Below are 21,041 nucleotides of genomic sequence, written 5' to 3'. Positions count from 1 at the left end.
TGGTTTGGTTTGGTGAATTAGTTTTCAGAGATTCTAACCTTTTTTTGTTTTTCATAGTTTTTTTTGTAACTAAGTTCGCATACGAATAAATTTGTAGAAGTTGAGAAATAAATTTAGGTAGCTCCTAAAATTGGTAGTTTTTCTTGTAATAAATTGTTTTTGATAACTTTCATTGTTTGTAAAGTTCTCAAATCATTATATTGCCTGGAAGTTTCATTGATATTTAACAATGCTTTGTTACACCTTCAATGGAATAAAGAGGAAAAGCAATTTCTTGTTTATACTTTATTCGTTGAGTTTTTCAAGGTCTTTTTCTTTTGTCGAAAGTCCTACATGCTTTAATCATCATTTTTTTTAAAATCATAATTATGATAATCTTTGATTTTTGAACTTCTTGTTTCATTTTCTTGCTGGTTGTACTTTTCTTAATCTATTTCAGTATTCTTGATATTCTTATCTCTATTTTAATATTTTCCTTTTTGGTGATTGGATTTAACACTGTTCCTTTTTTCTTTTAGGGATCTAAAGAAATGAGACCTAAACAAATAGCAGTTGTTAGTGAAACTCTTCCTATTAATTCACGTTCTGCAAGTTCAACTGAAAACAAACCTACTGTTTCTCAAGTCAGACAAATTTCCAATGCAACTGTAGAAACTAGATCAACTACCCAGTCTGCTTCATTAGCAAATCAGACTGCACAGACTGGAGCCAACAATAAATTATCACCTGTCTCTTCAACTTCAGAAATGAAGTTACAGTCATCACAAAAATTGAACAATCCAAATTCAGTTGAAAATAAATGTCAATTTTCTGCTTCAAATCGCAATGCTCAAACTGAAAAGAACCAATCTAATGTTCGCCATCCGCAAAATGCTTCAGTCCCTGAAAACAAGGCACAAAGTAATAGAAATATGTTAACCTTCAGTGGGGCTCTTGATGTTAAGCCTAACCGAAACATTCCTGTTGAATCTAAAACTTCAATAATTCACCCTCGAACTCAAAATCAAAATGTAACAACTGACAGTAAAACTAATTCAAACCAAAGCAGATTGGTAGTTGCCTCTCCACCTTTAGAAGGTAAAACAAATAGTAATCCCGGAAGACTATTAAGCCAAAGCAATTCTACACCAGTACTTGATAAGAGTATTGGAAGAAATCAGCTATTGGTGACAGAAATAAAAACTCCTAATCAGTGTAAAATAATTCCTGTTAAGCAAAGTGATATTAAAACTGCTAGTGCACCTAAAGGTCATCAGAATGTTAAAGTGATAACTCAACCAAGGGCTATTTCTCAGTTTCAACCCAGTGCAGTTCGAGTTAGTGCTAATAGCAATAATGGTAAACCAATAGTTAACAAATCTTCTGTAAATGCAATATCAGAGCATTCTTTACATAATCCTTTTCGTGTTGCATCAACATTGGTAAAAAATGATGAAAAATCAATATATAAAGTCACAAAGGTGACTCCAAATGCTGCCACATCAGAAAGTCAATCTTTTCAACCAAAAAAAATTATCATACCTCTAAAATCTGAGAACAAACCAGTTAATCAGAGTGTAAAAATTTCGGAATTGCCACCTGAACTTCTTCAAAAACCTATCCATATTGGTAAATAGTATTGTAAATTTTTCATATAAAAAATCAGCCTTTTAGTTCCTCATTATTAATTAGTTCCTTTTAAGAAATTCTAAACTTTAAAAGTCTTATAAAATAAATTTGCTTTAAGTTGTTAGGAATATTTAGTTCCATATTCTGTTAAGTCAGAACTTAATTTAATTATTGTGCTTTAGAAACTATATTTTCATGAAAATGTTTAATTTAAACATCTGTTTTAAATTTATTTCTGAAATTTTTTTTAAAATTATTTCTGTCTTCAAAATTGTGCCATTTTAATTCTTCTTTTGTAAAAAAATAACATTAAATTTATAAAACAGAATTTAAGAATGAGCCCTGTGGCAGAATGTGTTTAAGCTATCTACGACAAATGTCCCTAGCACTAATGTCTTTCTACAAGATATTTTTAATAATTACAAACATATTTGTTACCAATTTAAAATAACAAAAGCGCCGTCTTAACAAAAAACAAAAACTATTATATTTTTTAATTGAGCATTTAATAAATTTTTATTCTAATATTAAAGGTGACATTCTCGAATTTTTTGGAGGGGGGAACGCATTAATTATTTTCTTTGTCGCATTTTGTAAGTCATCACAATAAAAAAATTAATTAAAATCATGAAATCCGTTGCCAAAAAAAAAGGTCGACAACGAACTTGCGCGAATCGGACTCCTCAGGTGCGTGTTTCGTTTCGAGATTAGGTTGCGAAAAATAATATTGTATATGAAATATCTGATTTCAAATCTATGGCGAAAATCAATAGCAATAACTGCTAAAAATTCGATGGTATTACTGCCTTAAAAAGTAAATACTCAAATGCACGATTGCAATTTTTCATATTGTTTGTATTGTTTCATATTCCTTTTCTAACGAGAAATCTTTCTGCAAGAACTCTGCAAGGTTCTTCGACAATGTCGCCGTGGTGCTTTGATTCTGCCACGGGAAGAATGAGGAAGTAGTAATCTTAAATAGTAATATTTGTAAACTTTTCTAATAAGAATGTGGAAAGAATGTTATTTAATCTTTTTTGTTGATTATTAAATTATTATGTTACTTAGTAATTGCGTTATTAATTTAACTATGAAATCTATGCAATATATCTTTAGACCCTTTCTGAAATATCCAGGTTCAAAGCCTTGTTGGCATATGTATCTATATAACATTTCTGTTTGTCATGGAATTAACATAATTTTATTTTTCATGTTATTTTTTAAATTTATTATTGTAACATAATTTTATTTAATATGTTCAATCTTTTTTTAATTTATATCCTAGTTTAGGCACATTTAGTATATTTTTGAATGAAAAATTAAATTTGGTTGGTAATCAATAATTATGCTTTAAAATTTTACTATAATGTAAAATTTTAAAGCATAAGTTTTTTTCTTTGTAGAGGTGGATAAAAACTTTATTAAGAATCTTGTCCCTATAACAATATATTATCTGTTTAATTGTAACAGTAACTAGTTATTTCAATATTTATGTTAACTAAACTTTAAATGTGGAATTGAAGCAAGGATGTAGAATTATCCTAATTATTCTAGCAACTGGTAGAAAAAAGTTAATCAGCTCAGTTATTCTACAATTACTGAGTGATGTCTGTTCTCTAAAGCTGTATTTTAAACATGCTCTTTTGTTTTCATATATATATTTCATACAAAAATATAGACATATAACAAACATACCTCATAACATTTTTAGAAGTCATAAGCTTTAATTTCTAAACAATTTTCAAAAGTATTGACGGTATAATTTTGTTATGGGGATTTAATCAGTGTATTCTTTCTTGGTGAATATGCTTAAAAGAAGTATCTAACTCTGCTTTATTAAAATAATATGTAATAAGGAACAGTTGACTATTGCAGTCTCATTGAACAATCTAAAATTTTTATTTAAAAGAAGGTAAAAATGTTTTTAATCAAGCAATTTGACTAGCAATTTCTCTGACTTTTTACTCACTTTTATATCGATAAATTACTTAGTTACATACATAAAACATATAGAAATCCAAATTTCATTTCATAATTCTAATTTACTCCATCTACATCTTTTTTAAAGCATCTTTACTACATATTTTTTATTGCTTTTATTTTGTGTAAAACCAAAATAGTACAATAGTTTAATTGCTGAATAGAATATAAGAATCACCATTTATCAGTTATTAATAATGATTAGGAATGCAAATTTGTCATGAGTTTCCACTAATTATAAACTTTTTCTTGATTGCGCTAATTTTCTGTAATGCTACTATTTGCGAAAAAATTGTTTAAAGTTATAGTTTTTTTTAAAAAAAATATCACCTACATTTTAAAAACAATTAGTGTTTTTTAAAAGTTTTTATATTGATAATGTAAAATTGATAATATATTTAAAAGAATTTGTCAATAAAAAAATGACGTTTTTATGCATTCCAATGTTTATAGATAAACAAATTAATGATTGAGAGAGCGTTATCTAACTAAAGTGGCAATTTGATTTTGTAAGTGTCTACAACTAGCGATTAGCATAAGCGATTGTTTCCAAAGTTTAAAAAAAAGAAGAAAAATTAGTGATGCATGATAAAACGTAAACAAGAATTATTCATAAATGTGTAATATTTGATTTGAATAAAACTATAGTGCCTAAAATTTAAAGAAAAAAAAATTCACCTCTTTTACACACTTTTATTAATTTTATTAATTGCATTTAGTTTGCCAATCAGAGCATGTATTGTGTGTGAATCTATAATTTAAATATATATATATATATATATATATATATATATAATATGTTTTCCTATGACATTTTGAAAATTCCATGCAAATCTCTTGTGATTTTTTTTATCCTTTTTTTCCTGTGACAAACTTGTAACCCTAATGATGCTGCTGAAATAAATTGAAATAAGACTGAATGAAGTACATATTAAAATATAGTTCTCGAAACTTGTTTATACTTCATTTCAATCGGCAATAAAATTTAAATGGTTAATATTTTTGCAATAGCCGGATGGTTGATGTATAAGTGATATTAATGTGATGATGAAATCTACCTTATAACTGAAATTTTTTTTTTGACTTTACATTCATGTTTAAAAATATTTTAAAAGCAGGGGAATGTTAGCTAGTCTTTTTTAATAAGTTGATGAGATTAAGATAAAATTATATTATGTACTTTGTCACTAGCAAGTTAATTTTGTTTTTATTCAAATAATAAATGCTTAATAACTTTCTAAAAAGTAATTATAATTAAGTAAGAGTAATAAAGCAAATGCAGAATAGACAACACTGTGTATAATAGTCTTGCACAGAAGTATCAATATTTTAGTTTAATTATTAAATTCATGAAAAATGTAAATGATAATCTTAATTTTGTTATTGCTGATTAAATTATCAGCAAATTTCAATTAAGAAATGGATACAATTGGTCAGTACTTATTTTATATGTATTAAATATAAGCATGAATAATGCGTATATTCAAAGATTAATATTTCTATATGTACTTAAATAGTAAATAATAGATTGGACTACAGTAGAATCACGATAGATTATGTCCCATGGGACCATTCATTAGAAATGAGAATGATACAGAAAAACAATGAATGCAGATTAACACATAATAATGACTCGAAAAAACATCAAAAGTAATAAAGGAGTAATTCGCCTGAAAATTAATAAATTTACATTAGGTATAAAGAATTGTATCCACTGTAAAAAAATCTTCGCTATAGAAAAAAAAAAAAAAAAAAGATGAAGTAACACATATATTTATAAGCCCAAAATTTGTAAATTATTGTGAAAGCAGAAAGTGTCTTGTTTCAAAAGTTTTGAGGTTTTCTGCTGTTGAAGCGGATTATTGTTCTGTTTCATTTTCTATCATCAATATCATTTAACATTTCTTCAGTTTCTGCAACCACCACAAGTTTCGAAAATTTCATCAATCCTGATGCTTAGGGCATTTTTTCTGGACAGTAACAAATCCTTATTTTTATTTTTTTCTCCATTAGAATCAGAAGTTACAGTTTGGTTGTTAGAAAACAAAATTTGTTTAAATGTCGTTAAAATTTTTGAACAATGTATCCAAGAATGAATAAGTTTCAGAAACAATCTAAACTGGTAATACCTGCACTAAGTAATCTATCCCAGGTCATAAAGTCCCTTTGTTATTACAGGGTGCGTAGCGTTTGTAAAAAGTACTTAAAGGTGCTTTTTTGGGGATTTCGTTTTTAAAAGCTTTTAAATGTGCTTTTTTCAGCTGGCGTTTTTAAAAAGTGCTTTTTTTCCGAATATTTTTTTTTCTCCCTTCAGTGATATCTGGTGGATCCCATGCATTTCTCGAACAATGGGGAGTTTGCTTCGTAATCATTCACGCGGACTTCATGTCGTACCCATAGGTCGTACCCGCGTTATGACTTGCACATGCGCGCACATTTGAAACCGAAACCCGAGTGTTCCAATTCGGATAGAGAATATCAGATCCTTATGAAATGTTTTTCTTTTTAATTTATTTTAATTTTGTTCTTGTTTATTTTATTTTACTTCTAACACTTTTTTTGACGTAGGGGGTAAGGGTACTTTTGTTCTGAGTTCAGGGTCAAGTTGAATTCACTCGGTGATGTGGGAAAGTGCTGATTGTTTCGATTTACGCCCGTTTCTTTTTGTTATTTTTTTAACGCTAAACGTTTGTTATTTTTTAACGCTATTTTTTTAACGCTGTTATTTTTTTAACGCTTGTTATTTTTTTAACGCTTAACGAATATGAATTTTTTGAGTGCTTGAAAATTTTTGTAAAGTGCTTGAAAAGTTTTTAAAAAGTGCTTATTTTTTATTCAAAGATTTGGCGACGCACCCTGTATTAGGTTGAATATTTGTATATGAAAATTCCATCGTTAAATTAGTTGTTCGGACGTTCCATTTTTTTCTTTTCATATTGCACACTCAGCAGAATTAATTCAAATAAAAATTCTGTTCTCTTTAAAACAAAGTTAGTGCAAAGCAAAGGTTTTGATTTATATATGCTACCTTGTTATAATGAATTGTCTGAGCTTCTTAACAAAAAAAAAAGCTCAATTATATAAAAGGCTATTAAACTTTTAAAAAAATTGTCAGTTAGTATAATTTTCTATGTAGGTGAAATTATTAAAAATCAATAATTTTTTGCATATTTTAAGTCCAAACAATGCAGTGTTGAAGTAGTTTTTCAAACAATAAAAAATTACACCAAAAATGCTTCTTCATTGTATGATATTGTGACTTTTCTTCATATTGACATCTTAAACCATTTTCATTATTAGCACAAAGTAAGATGGTCAAAAATTGATAAAACTTAATCATAAAAACTATTACAACTTATAACAATTACGTAACTAACATATTACTTGCAAAAAAGTGTTATTTCACATAACTTTACGAAAAAAGCATTGTGTTGCTAATAATGTAATTAATCTGTAAATTTCTTGTAATTTAACTACTAATATTTTAATTATGAATTAAATTCTGACTGTGATGGATCAAAATTTGATAAACTTCTAATTCTTTTTTTTTCCTTTTTAGAAAACTCATCTGAAGCTCAATCAACTGGTGTAAATATTATGCCTAAAACTTCTGTTAAACGAGTGGCAGCTGCCACGAGGTAAAATTTAAAAATATTATTCTTAATATTTTAATTTTTTAGGTGATAAGTTGTCTAAAACTGCAAGGGTAAGCTAAATCAGTTGACCCTCTTGAAATATTCAGTATGTTCTGATTACTAATGGCAACCAGGTGTTTTATTGTACAGGAGAGCATCTTATTATTGTTAGTAGCCTGTTGTAATTGACGTCGTCTTATTCAATTCTATGAATATGATAGTTCTAATTTACATCTAGAAAGGAAAATAAACTTCTTGTTTATGTTTCCTGATCTAATTATTTTTATTTTTAAAGTCTGTTAGGGCCTAAAATACTATTTATTTTAAGATTCGATATTTTGTTTTATCTTAAAATTTTTTTCTGTTGTTGCTTATCAGTGAGTTTTATTTTATAACTGACATTGAACAGCTGACCTAATTTAGAGTTTATCAGTGCTTGTAATTATGAACCCAACCCAAAAGACAAGGAAACTCATGGATCAAGCATTGGGATAAACTACCCTTTGTGGAGGACTTTTTAAAGCAACTCATCTGCATTTGTGTTACATGGAGAGAAAAAACTATAAAAACCCCTTATCAGTAAGGATCCATAGGATTTTAATTTTCAAGAAGTCTAACTCAAGAAAAGTGGGTTGGGAATGAAATACTCTCAAGCAAGGCTTAAGGAATCTTGAATATGCTGCAGGCAAAAGCCTGATGGCCATGGCAATGGGTGCATGTTTTAAAGGCTGTTTTCATAAGCATTTTGTGCGTCCACTTGCAAGTCTGTTGATGATAGTTGTTGTAGAGTTTCTATCACACATTTGGGTTAGAGTCATTCCCAGTCTTTTAGTTTCTTTTTTCGTCATTTACTTGTTAAAAATAAATAAATAATAATAAGATAAATTTTTTAGTCCCTTCAAAATTTTTGTTCCTTTTTATCTAGGACCATTTCAAATGGAATGATCTATTTAAAATAATTTGTTTAATGTACACAATTAAATAATATCCAGTTATGCTTATTTAATTTAAGCTTATGTCTCTTTCAATTTCTTTTAAAGCTTATTAAATATGAAATTTGTGCATTTTAATATTGACAAAAGACTTGTTCTGCTTAGAGTAATTTAGAATAACCAATTTTTTTTGTATTTCCTGATCTAAATTAATTTATTTTCTATTTGATATCTAGCTGAAAAATTGGATTTTTATCAAATTCGTGAGAGTATTGGACTAGTTAAACTATGATTTTATATGTTCAGTGATTAGTTTTATGTTAATAATATAATGTATAGCATTTTAGTTAGAAATTGTAAGTAGTTTAGTTATAATATTGTTTTTAGATGATATCAGTATTAGCAATGCACTGTATCAATTTTAATTGATAAAGGTTAAAAAAAAAGAAAGGAAAATTCAAAAATAAATACATAAAAAATATGATTTAAAAAAAAGCATTTTTTTTTTCATTAACATTGTGAAAATTACACTTTTATATGCTAATTACAAAAATGTATCTCAAGTTTTAATGCAATTTGAAAGTTGACCTCCAAAAAAGGTAAGGGAACATGCTGTGAGTCTTTCTCAATAATACTATTTGTAAAGATATATAAAAACGTATTTAAAAAAAAGCTATGTTCCTGAAGATATAATTTGATATTTATAAAATTAATTACCTTTTTTTAATTTGAATTGAAAATTTGTTTTTTGCAGCACTCCAGTATCAGCCAACACAAGAAAATATATTAAAATAGCTTCTTCAAGTGTGTCTGATCAAAGTGGCAGTCAATCTGACATAAACGCTTTAAGTTCAGATGAGAGTCCTGTAAAAGAAAAAAAAGTTTTTAACTTAAGGTTTGTTTATCTTATATATTGTTTACTATTTATGAAAGAAATATTCTTTTTTTTTATGATTTTAATTTATATCTATTTTTTTTAGATCTATTACACCTGGCTTAACAATAACTCCTGTTCAAACATCAACTCCAAGTGCAAGTACCTCTACTAAAAAGCCTGTTGTAAGTTGAGTTGATTTTTATAAATGTTTTTAATCTTCCTGGAATAAACACATCCTAATAATAGAAGCTCTCTCTCTCTTTTTTTTTTTGTATACTCGGTAGCAGGAACAAGCACATGGCAGCAAGTACTGAAGAATATCACACTATCTGTAGATAATGTTTTTATCTCGAGTTTCAAAAATAAATAAGAAAGTTGCTAACTAGGCTATGTCTTTCTTTTTTTCCATTTTCAAAGCTAATGGAGTCGCTGAATTATATAGATATCAAGTGAACAAGTTAAGATTTTTCTTTTCACTCCTCACTAATGAACGATAAGAAATCATTTTTCTCATTTTCAAAATCTGGAACATAAATCAACTAATCAGGCAGGTGCCGTGTTTTGATAATGCAGTTGCAAGAACTGAAATTTGGGAAAAAGTTTTTAATATAGTGCAATTAGTGAATTATAGTTTGAATCAGTTAAAATGTATTCACGTGATTTAAATTAATAATTATTTATTTTGTACCTAAACTTAAAAATTCTATTTCTTCAGTGTTGAATCTTAAATAATTTGGTTTGCTATTTTCTTTGAATTAATATTTGGAAGTTTTAAGTTTTTTCCTTTTAAGTATAAGTTTTGTATAAGTTTCAAATTAATTGTGAAAAAGCATAAATTTTTGTATAGACTTTTTTTTTTTACTGTGCAGAACCTCTTATCCGGAAATCGGAGAACCAGATAACCGGAATGAAATTCGGAACCGGAAATTAATTTTCTTCCATTAAAAAGATTTTTTTTTCTTGCAAGATTTTGAGCCTATTTTGTTATTTAGAGCGTACGGCGTATCAAGTTGACGAAAGAACTGATTTAGAGGATGGATCAAAAGCCGTTTGTAGACGAATCTCACATAAGCACAAATAGCTTATGTATGTTATTAATGTTAATAATGACATATGTAAGCCTGTATATAATTTTTATTTCATAATTTCTTTCCTTATTTAAACTTAGGTGTATTATTATTTATAATTTTTTATTATTTCTAAAACTATTTCAAAAAAATTTTTTAGTTTCGTTTTATAAACATTAAAAAAGCGACATTTTGTAGCGATTCAGAAAACCGGAAAAAAAAGTTATCCGGAATCGCGATGGTTCCGATCGTTCCGGATAATCCGTTCTCTACTGTATTTATCTTATCTACATGTGCAAATTTCACTATATGAATGTTTAAGTAAACCAACACTTTCCAATTACAGTCTGGAAAAACCATACATTTCTTGTATTCAGTTTTTATCTATAATTGGCAAATTCAAGTTTTGTTGAACCTTATATTTACAATAATAGTCTCCATTTTATTGTATTTAGATCACAGACGAATTTTGATTTATGAAGATGAAGCTTCAAATTAGCTTAAAAATTCTGCTTCTGGGCATATATGTATATCTAACATTTATTCTCCAGTCAGAAAGATTATTGTTGCAAAGAGAATTTAAAAAGTTAACTTAAATTTTCATTCTGTGAATTAGAAATTTAATAAAATACTGTATATTTGTCTTAAAATTTTATCATTGAAGACAATTGACTTATTGAAAGGGATCTAGCTTGTGTTGTGTATTACGATAAAGAGGAGAAGTGCATTTCGTTCAAATTGTCAAAAGCAGCTAATATATCATCAATAAGAAAATATGAAAGTAAAGTTGTATGCAGTTGAGAAGTACTAAAGTGTTAAAACTTGTATAATTGTAAAATATTATCTTAAAGTTCTGTCCAAAACAGACTAGTGATATATAGGCCTAGAGGTGGTACTTTAAAAAATTGCATTTGAAGTGAAACACTATTCTGTGGTTAGAGTTTTAATAGAAATACTTTTTAAATGATTTATGAGCTAATTCTGGTGACTCTAGTATTATACTTTGAATTTCTTTTTAAGAGAGACTGCATGGAAAGTAACTTAGCATTGATAATTCTCTGTGATTTTATGAATTATTAAAGTTAAGTCACAACTGATTTTTTAAAAAAAAAAAATGTTTATATGAATCATAAGTAATATCTAAATTAATATTTGAGCTTAGTCTGCAAAATTAATTTGGCTAGTTTTAAATAATACTTAAATTAATCATTATTCAATTGATTTTAAGATAAGCTACAAACCTCTTCACCATTATCATAATGCAAAATAAGTTTTATTAAACTGAATAGCTTAATGAATAGGAAATTATGAAATATTTTTTTAATTCTTTAAATTTTGCATTTTCATAATTCCTTTTTTTCTTCCTGTTTTAAGTTTTTTTTTAAGTAAAAAGAAATATTTTTGTAATACAAATAAGCATAGACAAATAAATAGTTTGTATGAAATTCAAAATCTGATTTCCAAGACAAATGGGAATCGGCTATAATAATAACAAGAAGAAAAATCAGACAATGGGAAGTTTGCCAAAATTCAGAAGCAACTGCATTTAAGACACATTTGTTATAATTTTTTGCGCCTGTTTTATGAGAATACAGCTGTAAATCTAATGATTATTGTTTTATGTATGTCACCAGTAATATAGAAATGTTGACATTGTGTATAATGTATGAAAGATTATCTGTACATTACCAAGACTTTATATACAAAGACAAATGCTCTTTAGGAGAAGTATGAGTGTATGATTTGGCATGTGTAAATCATAAAAAAAAAAAAAATCACATTTTGTGTCCTTTAAAAAAATAGTTGATGATGAAAGAAAAAGTACATTTTCGTTGTTTAATTAATAAATTTTTTTTGGAGCATAAATTTTACTTATGCTGTCTTACTTGGATATTATTTATAATATCTGATTAGAAAAAACATCCATGTAAGAAATACCTTGTGATTCAGCCGATTTTTTTTAAAAATTCGTCATTGCAGGGAATGCTATTTCAAGATTTCCAACTTTGCGGGTAATGCACATATATTTTTCTTGTATACCTTTAGAGGCTGGCCAGCGCTAAGTTATATACATTATTGATTATCGTTTTTTATCTGACTCAAAATCTTTCTGAGCTGATTTTAATTTAGCTGTTAGTTTTTAAATTGTGTGATATATTTTTTATTGTAGTAACTATTAATTTATTTCTTTTAATTTGTAACTTTTACAGGAGTCTAATCAGAATATAATTGTAATATGTCCATCATGTAGCCAGTGTTCTTATAACATGACTTCTTGTGATTCTTGTCATGAAGTATTTACTTCCACACCTGTTAGATATCATCTTAAAAATGCACAAGCAGATTCAGCTTCAATTGTTGTGACACAGAATGTGACAACAAATATTCAAAAAACGATGAATGTTGTTTACCACATTAGTCCAAATCAAAATTTCAAATTTCAACAGACTCAACAACTTGTTAAAGTATCTCCGAGACGGGGTCGACCTAAAAGGCGTTACGTTGAGCCAGGTATGTTTTTAAATTTGACTTCAATAATTGTAGTTTTGTTTTTGATTAACTATTCTTTTACTTATTACTTCCATAAATATTAGTTTCTTACTGATTGTATAAAACAATTTTTTAATTTATTCTCTGTTGAATTATTTTCAGTTAAACTCTGATTCTTTATTCCTGAGGGGGCTTAGCCTCATCCTTTAAGAAAAAGGATAAAGCTAAGTGAGGCTAATTTTTTCTAACTTAAAAATAAAATTTTATCATAACTTGAATTTATTATAATAATTGTTTGGCACTGGTAAGCTGACTAGTTATTAAAGCAATAAAATATATTGGCGTTTCTGTCATATTTGTACAAAAAAACTGCTAAATTTGTTTTAAGACAAAGAGTTTGGGAGCTCTATTGCGATATGTTCGTTGAGTTCAAAGACTCACTTACTACTGAATTCTTAGTAGTGTTATTACTCATTGTATGTAAACAAAAAGCAATAAATTGACACAGTGTTAGAATTATTTCATTGCAGAATACATGAAAATATTTTGTCTTTTTTCATGAGTAGGTGGAATTTAAAAGGAACGGTTTAGATAGATTCCCAGCAAACTTTTATTGGTATTTTTGATGTTTGTGGGAGAAATGTTAATATTTATTTTTTAATTTTGTTAGAATCATTTATATATTGGAATAAATTGATAAGGCATCTCATAAAATATCTCAAATTTAGAAAATTTGGCCTAACACATGTATACAGACTGTCTAACTTGTTTTTAAGAGTCATGTTTTCGCGGATTACTTGGATTATTCAAACTTTTCTTTCTTTAATAGATTTTCTAATTCTTAGCATTCATTTGAAGTTTTTGGCAGTTTTTAATGGTTTAAACAAGTTTTTACATGTTTGTCATTCAGAAAACAGTTTTTGAGATCAAAATGATGGTTTTTTCTTTTAATTCTAAACATAAAACAAACTAAAGGCGCAACAGACTTAAGTATTGTGCACACATATTTTTAAAGTAGTTTGTATTGCTTACAACTTCAAATTTATTTGCTTCTAAATGTGTTTTGTCTAAAATTGGCACCTTAAAATTAAAAAGTAGTTGAAAAAATTTATTTTATTTCTCTTAGCTTCTTTTTTTTTCTTGTCAATTTTTTCCTTTTTTAAAAGTGTAAAAACTTTGCATGATAAAAGTGTAACGTGTTGTAATTAATGATATGCATGTTAAAAATTTTCATTAATTAAATGAATTTTGTTTCAAAATATTGTGCAACTTGCTCAATATTTTGACATTAAATTAGTTTAGTTAAATCTTATCTTGCATATGTTACTCCTATATTTCCCATTTGAACAAATTCACTATATTCAAGGGATTCAAAATATTTTATCATTATTGCAGCATTTTCTAAATCTATTGCCATTTTTAAAAATTCTCTAGTCTATAAACTTGTGTTACAACATATTTTTTTTTCTTTCATGGCAGTTTGCTACACATTATCTTCAGATGAAGAAGAAGCTTTACCATTTGAGTCCATTCCAGATGATATTAATAGGCAGATATTATATTCTCATGATCTAGAAGAAAATCCTGAATCTGAACATTCCAGCAATTCAGATATGATGCAAGAAGTATGATGTTTAATGTTTTAAATATTACCAAGAAAATTTTAAAATTTACACGAAATGAAAGTTATTAGATAGTTTTTAAAATTTTTTTTTTTAATAAACTAAATTAAGGTGAAGTATTAATATTTATACTATAAAAATTCTAAATAATTTAATATCTTAAGAATTAAAATCAATGCCAATTAGTTATTAACCAAAACTTGTATAACCAAATGTTTTCTTTCACTTCGAATCACATTGCTGTGGCGAAAAATAAGATTCAGGTACTTTCACATAGAAACTTATTCCTGATAATTTTTTTTATAGTTAAAATACTAGTATATTATGTCATTTTAATAATGAGAAGATCACACTTATGAATTCTTATGTTTTATTTTGGCATGAGTAAATATATATTCAAAGCCCGCATTAAGCATTCGTCACCTCGCCAAATGTGAATGAAAAAAATCGTGAATTTGGCCAATAAATTGTGTTTTAACGAATTATTTTTTCCATTGGAAAGACAAGCGTATATTTAACTCGATCCGTAAAATTACAAAAAAATGAATTTTTCAAAACAAATCAGTGTTTTTTATTTGATTACAGTAATTTTCGGTAGATGCGCTGCATAACCATTTAGAATTGGGTTCAAATAATATAAGCCTGAAACAAACTACCATAAAATAGTATTCTATGGGAAAAAAATTAATCATGGAAAATTAAAATTTGCATTTGCAAATACTTTTGATGTTTGGCTAATAATTTAAAACCTTAGCGTCGGCCATCATATTATAAATATATACTATAAATATGCTAAATAATTAGAGTATTAAACTTTATCTACATTTTGGTCAGGAATACAATACCAATTAAATGAAAACTTGCCTCTTTTTTGATTCTGAAATGAAACCATTCTAAATTAATTTTTGCAGATTATTATCAAATCAATTTATTCAAGCATTTTTTATTACATATTTAAACTGTTTTTAGCTTTTTATTTACTAGTTGATAAATTAATGTCAGAAATCACAATTATTTTTATTAATTTTACGTGAATAAGTAGCATACTAAAGTTTAATTTTTCATTTTATGAAACTTTTATTTAACAAGTAGTAAACAGCATGGGAGTAGTTTTAAAGGAATAGTAGTTTTTATAGAAAAGGGTACTTTGTATCAGTATACCATATTGTTTTCCTCCTGTTTAGGAGAATCCAGAATTCGATGACCCGCAATATCCCGGAGTAACCAGAATAGGAACCCGATTTGTATCAAAACATGGATTGAATCATGACATGGAAGAGGGAGAAGAAGATGAGGAGCAGGAAGATGAAGAAATGGAACATGAGATGGAATCAGAAGAGGAATTGATGGACGAGGTAGGAATAGAACAACCCGAATTCGATGAAGAAGATGAGGAATTGGAAGAGGAGGAAGAAGAAGAAATCCCTCCTGATGAGGAAGAGAGATTTATGCCCCAATTTAATAAAATGCAGTCTTTATTGCCCAAGAAAATTGTTTTGAAATGTAGAAGTATTAGGATCGGTTCTTATAAAATTCACCCTGAAGAACACACGAACTCTCTTCATGTAACAATAACTGACAGAAGTTTATATTTCTTAGCTCCACTTATCACTGATAGTAAGTTTCATTTACCAATGTTATTGTAATGCTCATATAAATTTATATTTTTTATCTGCAAAAAAAAGAAAGAAAAAAAGATTTTTAATGTTTATAAGATTCACAGCTTTTCTACCCTAAATTATTTTTGTTTTCAAAGTTTTTAATTTTTCCTGAAACTATGCCATCTAATAGATATAGATACCAAATTGTTCAGAATTTTCATCAAACAAAAAAAAAAAATTATCTTTTAATACGTAAGTATATTAATTATATATGCTACCCATAATTCTGTTTTTTTTTTTAAATTTTTTTTAATTTTTTTTTTTATGATCTTAATACTTCATACTTTTGATGTCCCTAATACTTTGTTCATTTCTTAATTTTGTAATGCCTGAAAAATTCAACGAATTTAAGACGTACCTATTTCTTTTTATTTATTTAAAACCAATCTCTAAAAAATTTCGCTCAGAGCATGGAAAAACAGTTTAAAAATCATAGTTAATATTAAAATATTGCTTTGCTATTTTAAATAAAGAAAAATAATTCCCTAACAAGAGTTAACATTCTAAGTGTACAAAAGATTCTAAAGAAATTTAACATTTGTTTTATTTCTTAAAAACTATACTAGAAGTGGGTGAAACTTTGTTTATAAGCTATTATCTGTATTCGGAGTAGAATTAATATTATATGACATGAGACAAAATCTGTCTCTCTCTGTGCAGTTGTGCAATTCAATGTGGTCCGTTGTATCTGAAAAAGTTCTGAAATGTGTGTATTACATTTTTTTTAATGGCAAAGAGGGAGAAATAGGAATTTATTAAAGTGAGTCCAGTAATACTTGTCAAGTTGACCTCTTATCGAAAACTGAATTTATCTGGCAATAAAAAAAATGAGTGAGCAAATTTTTCTAGAAATATTAATGCTAGTCTAGAATCTTGATAAGGTAGCAGAATCTTCTATTACGTTTTGTATTCTTTTTGCGAGTTGACCATATGAGGTATATTAGTGATTAACTTTAACTAAAAAGTATTATAAAATAAATTTCAAGGTGTCAAAATTATTGTAATCTTAAGTTTATAAGTTGCCCATGTTCTTTGATATTTTAAGAAATAATAGTAAGTATATAACTGGTATAACTCTTAACAAAAAATTTGTGTTATTTTATTAAATTAATAAGTTTAATATTAAATTTATCGAATAAAATAAAATTACATTTCTTATGTTTCGATTAGTATAATATTTGATATGAGTTAAGTATATTTGGATTATTAAAAAATGTATAAAAATGATATGCTTTTAAATGGAATAAAAAAACAAAAACTTATTCTACTCTTTTAAGTTGACCATTAAAGGATTAACTCACACAGGTTTCACTGTATTCAGATTTTAGTATCACACTTTTGTGAGATGACAAATCAACTGGCTTCTTTCTTGAAAGCATTATCTGCTTAATTTAGTGTTTCGTTGTGTTTTTTGTCATTTACTTTGGTTCTTCATGCTTAAGAAATTAAATTTAAATGTTAGATTTTTGAGCTATATAAAATGATGCATAGCGTTTTTAAAAAGTGCTTAAAGGTGCTTATTTCCGTATTTCAAAAGCCCTTACAGGTGCTTTTTTTATTGGGTTTTATTAAAAATTGCTTAATTTTCCCTCTAAAAAAAATGAGATTTTTTTCCTTTACCATGTCGATTTTCGGCACGCATTATGCAAAAGCATGGTTTTCACATTGTTCTATTTAACGTTTTCACAATGCATTTTACCGTACCATCAGTCCGTAGCATATGAAAACGCCGATTAGTTTACATGCTTGATCAAATACTTGCAGATCCGCATGTACCCATACTGAACTGGGTTTGGTGAGATTCTTGCAATCTCATGTGCAACTCTGCTGCATTTTGTAAGATATTCTCAATTTCAAGCTTCATTTTCCCACCCCCTGAAATCGAATCGAAAAATCTCTCTATCTTTTTGTGATGGCTAATATAATCAACAAATGAATTCTTTGTCAGAAACTAATTAAATTATCATGATCATATAAAGTCTTAAAAAATTATTTTGCAATTTGTTAGTGTATATTGTGCTTAAAAATATTTTTAGTGCTTAAAAAGTGCTTATTTTTTGTTGAAAGATTTTGCTAAACACATTTAGATTAGATAAATCACGATTCTGGTATTAAATTCCTAAAATGCTCTAAAAAATATGAATACAAAAAAAGATTCAGATTGTTGATTAATTATTGAAATTTTGTGGCAAGAAGTGTCATAGAAAAACTTTCCTCTACATTGAACACATGCAGCATCACTAACAGAAGAATACATTTTATTACAAATCTTTTAGTATTGCACTTTATATGCAATATGCATTTGATTCAGATTGTTTACTGACTATAATTATTTTAACAAATTTTATTGCAACTGCACAGTTGAAACAAAGTAACCATTTAAAAATGATTTTGAGCATTTATCCCATTGTCTTGTAGTTTTTATTTTTTGATAATATTTTTTAATAGTACCAATGCTATTAGTTTAATTTTATTCCGTAGTTAATGCAATTTAGTAGGCTCTTGTGTATTAAGTACTGATTTAGAATTAAGTCACTGAATGGATTTAGTGATTCATTCAGTTTTGATACTTATCCAAATTTTTTGATTCTCTTTATTTGAAATTGATTTAAACTGTGATTGATTGAAACTCTCCAATTTGTCAAACTAGTTTTAAATAGCAGTAAATTTCAGGTTTAAATTTGATTTGAAGCCATTACAGTAAAATATGAAATTAAAGGTTTTTAAAATAGTAAAATTCTAATGTCTTTTTTTCTAAAGGCATTCAGGAACAAATACATATTTATTTAGTTCTCATATTGTAAATGTCACAATGTTTTCACTTTTTCCTTTGCTTGGTCATTTATAAATTTTTTTCAATAAAATCAGATTTTCTATTTAAAAAATTGGAAAAAAGACCTTTTATTTTATCAAAATCAGTATTTAAACTATGATTTCATTCTAAAAAGATTTAGCAATCATTATTTTGGTAATTGCTATTGAATATACATTTGTTTAGTATTTGTGATTAAAATAAACTAATGTGAAAAAAAGTTCATAATTTGTTAATGGCATTTGTTTAGTAACTTAAAGTGTTAAAATTTGTTTTCAAAATATTTTTCTTCTTTTGTGGTTCAGTTTCTGTAAACTCAGAGATATCATGATGACAGTTCCTTTTTTTTATTTTGTTGGTTTCTTCTTTACTGTAGACATAATTTCTGGCTCTTTTTAATATTGTTATTGTGAGTGCATATTATGATAAGTTGTTTTACCTAATGTCTAGTTTAGCCTATCTAAATCAAGTTCTAGTGCCATTGAACTGTTTATTGAATCAATTATACATTATGAAGATGCAAATTTCCCCTTAGGTTATAAATTTTCTGTTAGTAATATCGTTAAAAAATATCTTAATATAAGTATTCATTTCACTTTAAAAATTTTTTTAACTTGTTATTCAATTTTTAATATTTTTTTATTTGGTTTTATTATAGACAAAACATTTGTTCAAATAATGCTAATGGCTACAGATGTAGGAAATATGTTGATTCACTTTGGAAAGTGTCTACCAATCATATTTGTATTAACGACTGAAAGTTTTGGAGAATATGTCAGAAGAACTTTACATATGAACAAGTCTCATAGTGAACTTTTTTTGCCCAAATCAAATGGTAATGTTTGGTTTTTTGTTTATTGCATTTGTAAATTATTTACCTGAAGTTTTATTGTTATCATTATATTTATCACTTATTTTTTTCCCCAAACATTTTTGATTGTTTAAGTTCTTAATTACCAGTTCTCAAAGACGTTCTAAGAATCAGGGTTAATAAGTTGCTTCTACTGCTCCTACTATGTAAACATAAAATTTAACAAATAAAACAATAAAGCTGGGGTATTTTCTTGTAACTTATTTTATATATTATTATTTTTTCTTTAATTTGTTTTTTTAATGTTTTGTATAATTAAAATTTTTTGATGTTTTATGAACTAAAATCAATTATAAAAATTATTCATATTTTATGACGTATATGAATTCTTTTAATTAAAAAAAAAAACTTTTAATTTGAAAAAGAAAACCGTTTAAAATTTCTAAACAGTATTGTTAACGGATACGCGTGTTGGTTTAGAATGTCAGTAAAATAATATTTTATATAAAGCTTTAAAAAGATATTGAATAACTGTGAAAAGTAACTTATTTTAAGAATTATTTTAATAAAAGGGAAATTAATGAAAACACGAATTTTTTTTTTCAATAATTGCATTAATATCTAAATAATTTTTGTTAATCATATAAAAGGTAGTTTGACTGTTAGAATGTTACAGATGCGTTCAAAATTTGTACTAATATATTTTAGCTTAACTAAATTAAAATTATTAGCCCAGTAATGGTCTTAAGGTATGGTTGTGAATTTGGGCGATTTTGTAACAGCACTTTTAGCGATGAATGTTTTTGAATCTTGTCAAAAACTTTTAATTTAAGTGAAAATGGAATTGTGCTCCTGTCCAATAGTCGTGGGCAGGAGCACAATGTGCTTATCATGTAATGGCATTTTTTTCTTGTGGAGATGCTACAACAGGTTATGAGCCTGGTTAGCAGAGAAATTTTCAAATACATATGGAGCAGTCGTGGTGGCTCAGGGGATAGAGCTTTTCTCTCAGTATGAGGTGTACCAGGTACGAATCCCAGGATTGACTTGTTGCTATGAATTCTGCTTCCAGCTTGCTGCAGTGCAGATTTAAAATATCCTCAGTGGTAGACGAATCTTTGGTTAGAATCCCCTTGCAGCCAGGCTAATCATGCAAGATTTTCATAGTTTTCATCTTAGTGTAATGCAAATGCGTATTGGATCTATCAAAAGTCCTGGACGAAGGCTAGTTAGTCCCAATGCTCAATCCATGACTTTCCTTGTCTTCTGGGTTGGGTTCAAAATTAGATGGTTACTTACTTAAACAATAGTAGTTGTAAACTCAGAATTGGGTCAGCTGTTCAATGCTGGTTATAAAATAAAATACATAAAGAGGGAGAATGACATATTAAAGATGTTGTTGAAAATAAAAATAAAAAATAATTTTCAGTTTGAAAACTAAATGCTTTTATGTTAACTGTCTGTTCTTATGTATTTAAAATAATTAAAACTTACCTTACACTCTTGAAAACACTTTTGAAATCTCTTTAAATTCAATCACACTTTG

General features: G+C 27.1%; 1 protein-coding gene across 7 annotated transcripts in view; it reads left to right on the top strand.

Annotated features, from left to right (window-relative positions):
- LOC107438926 (uncharacterized) overlaps positions 1–21,041 on the top strand; it is a 53,204-nt gene that overhangs the window by 11,956 nt on the left and 20,207 nt on the right. For 4 of the 7 annotated variants that reach the window (XM_016051342.5, XM_071185702.2, XM_016051341.5 and 1 more), the window contains exons 4-11: positions 519–1,608; positions 7,148–7,226; positions 8,910–9,050; positions 9,136–9,214; positions 12,310–12,610; positions 14,069–14,214; positions 15,396–15,828; positions 19,343–19,519. In XM_016051342.5, coding sequence (XP_015906828.3) covers positions 519–1,608; positions 7,148–7,226; positions 8,910–9,050; positions 9,136–9,214; positions 12,310–12,610; positions 14,069–14,214; positions 15,396–15,828; positions 19,343–19,519 — 2,446 coding nt within the window. The remainder of the gene's footprint in view (positions 1–518; positions 1,609–7,147; positions 7,227–8,909; positions 9,051–9,135; positions 9,215–12,309; positions 12,611–14,068; positions 14,215–15,395; positions 15,829–19,342; positions 19,520–21,041) is intronic. The other 3 variants (XM_071185703.2, XM_016051343.4, XM_071185704.2) reach the window with 1 other exon arrangement.

This window comes from Parasteatoda tepidariorum, chromosome 5 (assembly GCF_982258835.1).
Source record: "Parasteatoda tepidariorum strain Cologne lab strain chromosome 5, Ptep-v5.0, whole genome shotgun sequence".
In the NCBI taxonomy this organism is placed as follows: domain Eukaryota; kingdom Metazoa; phylum Arthropoda; class Arachnida; order Araneae; family Theridiidae; genus Parasteatoda; species Parasteatoda tepidariorum.
The sequence above is the reverse complement of the archived record's forward strand: the minus strand, read 5'-3'. Positions and strand labels throughout refer to the sequence as shown.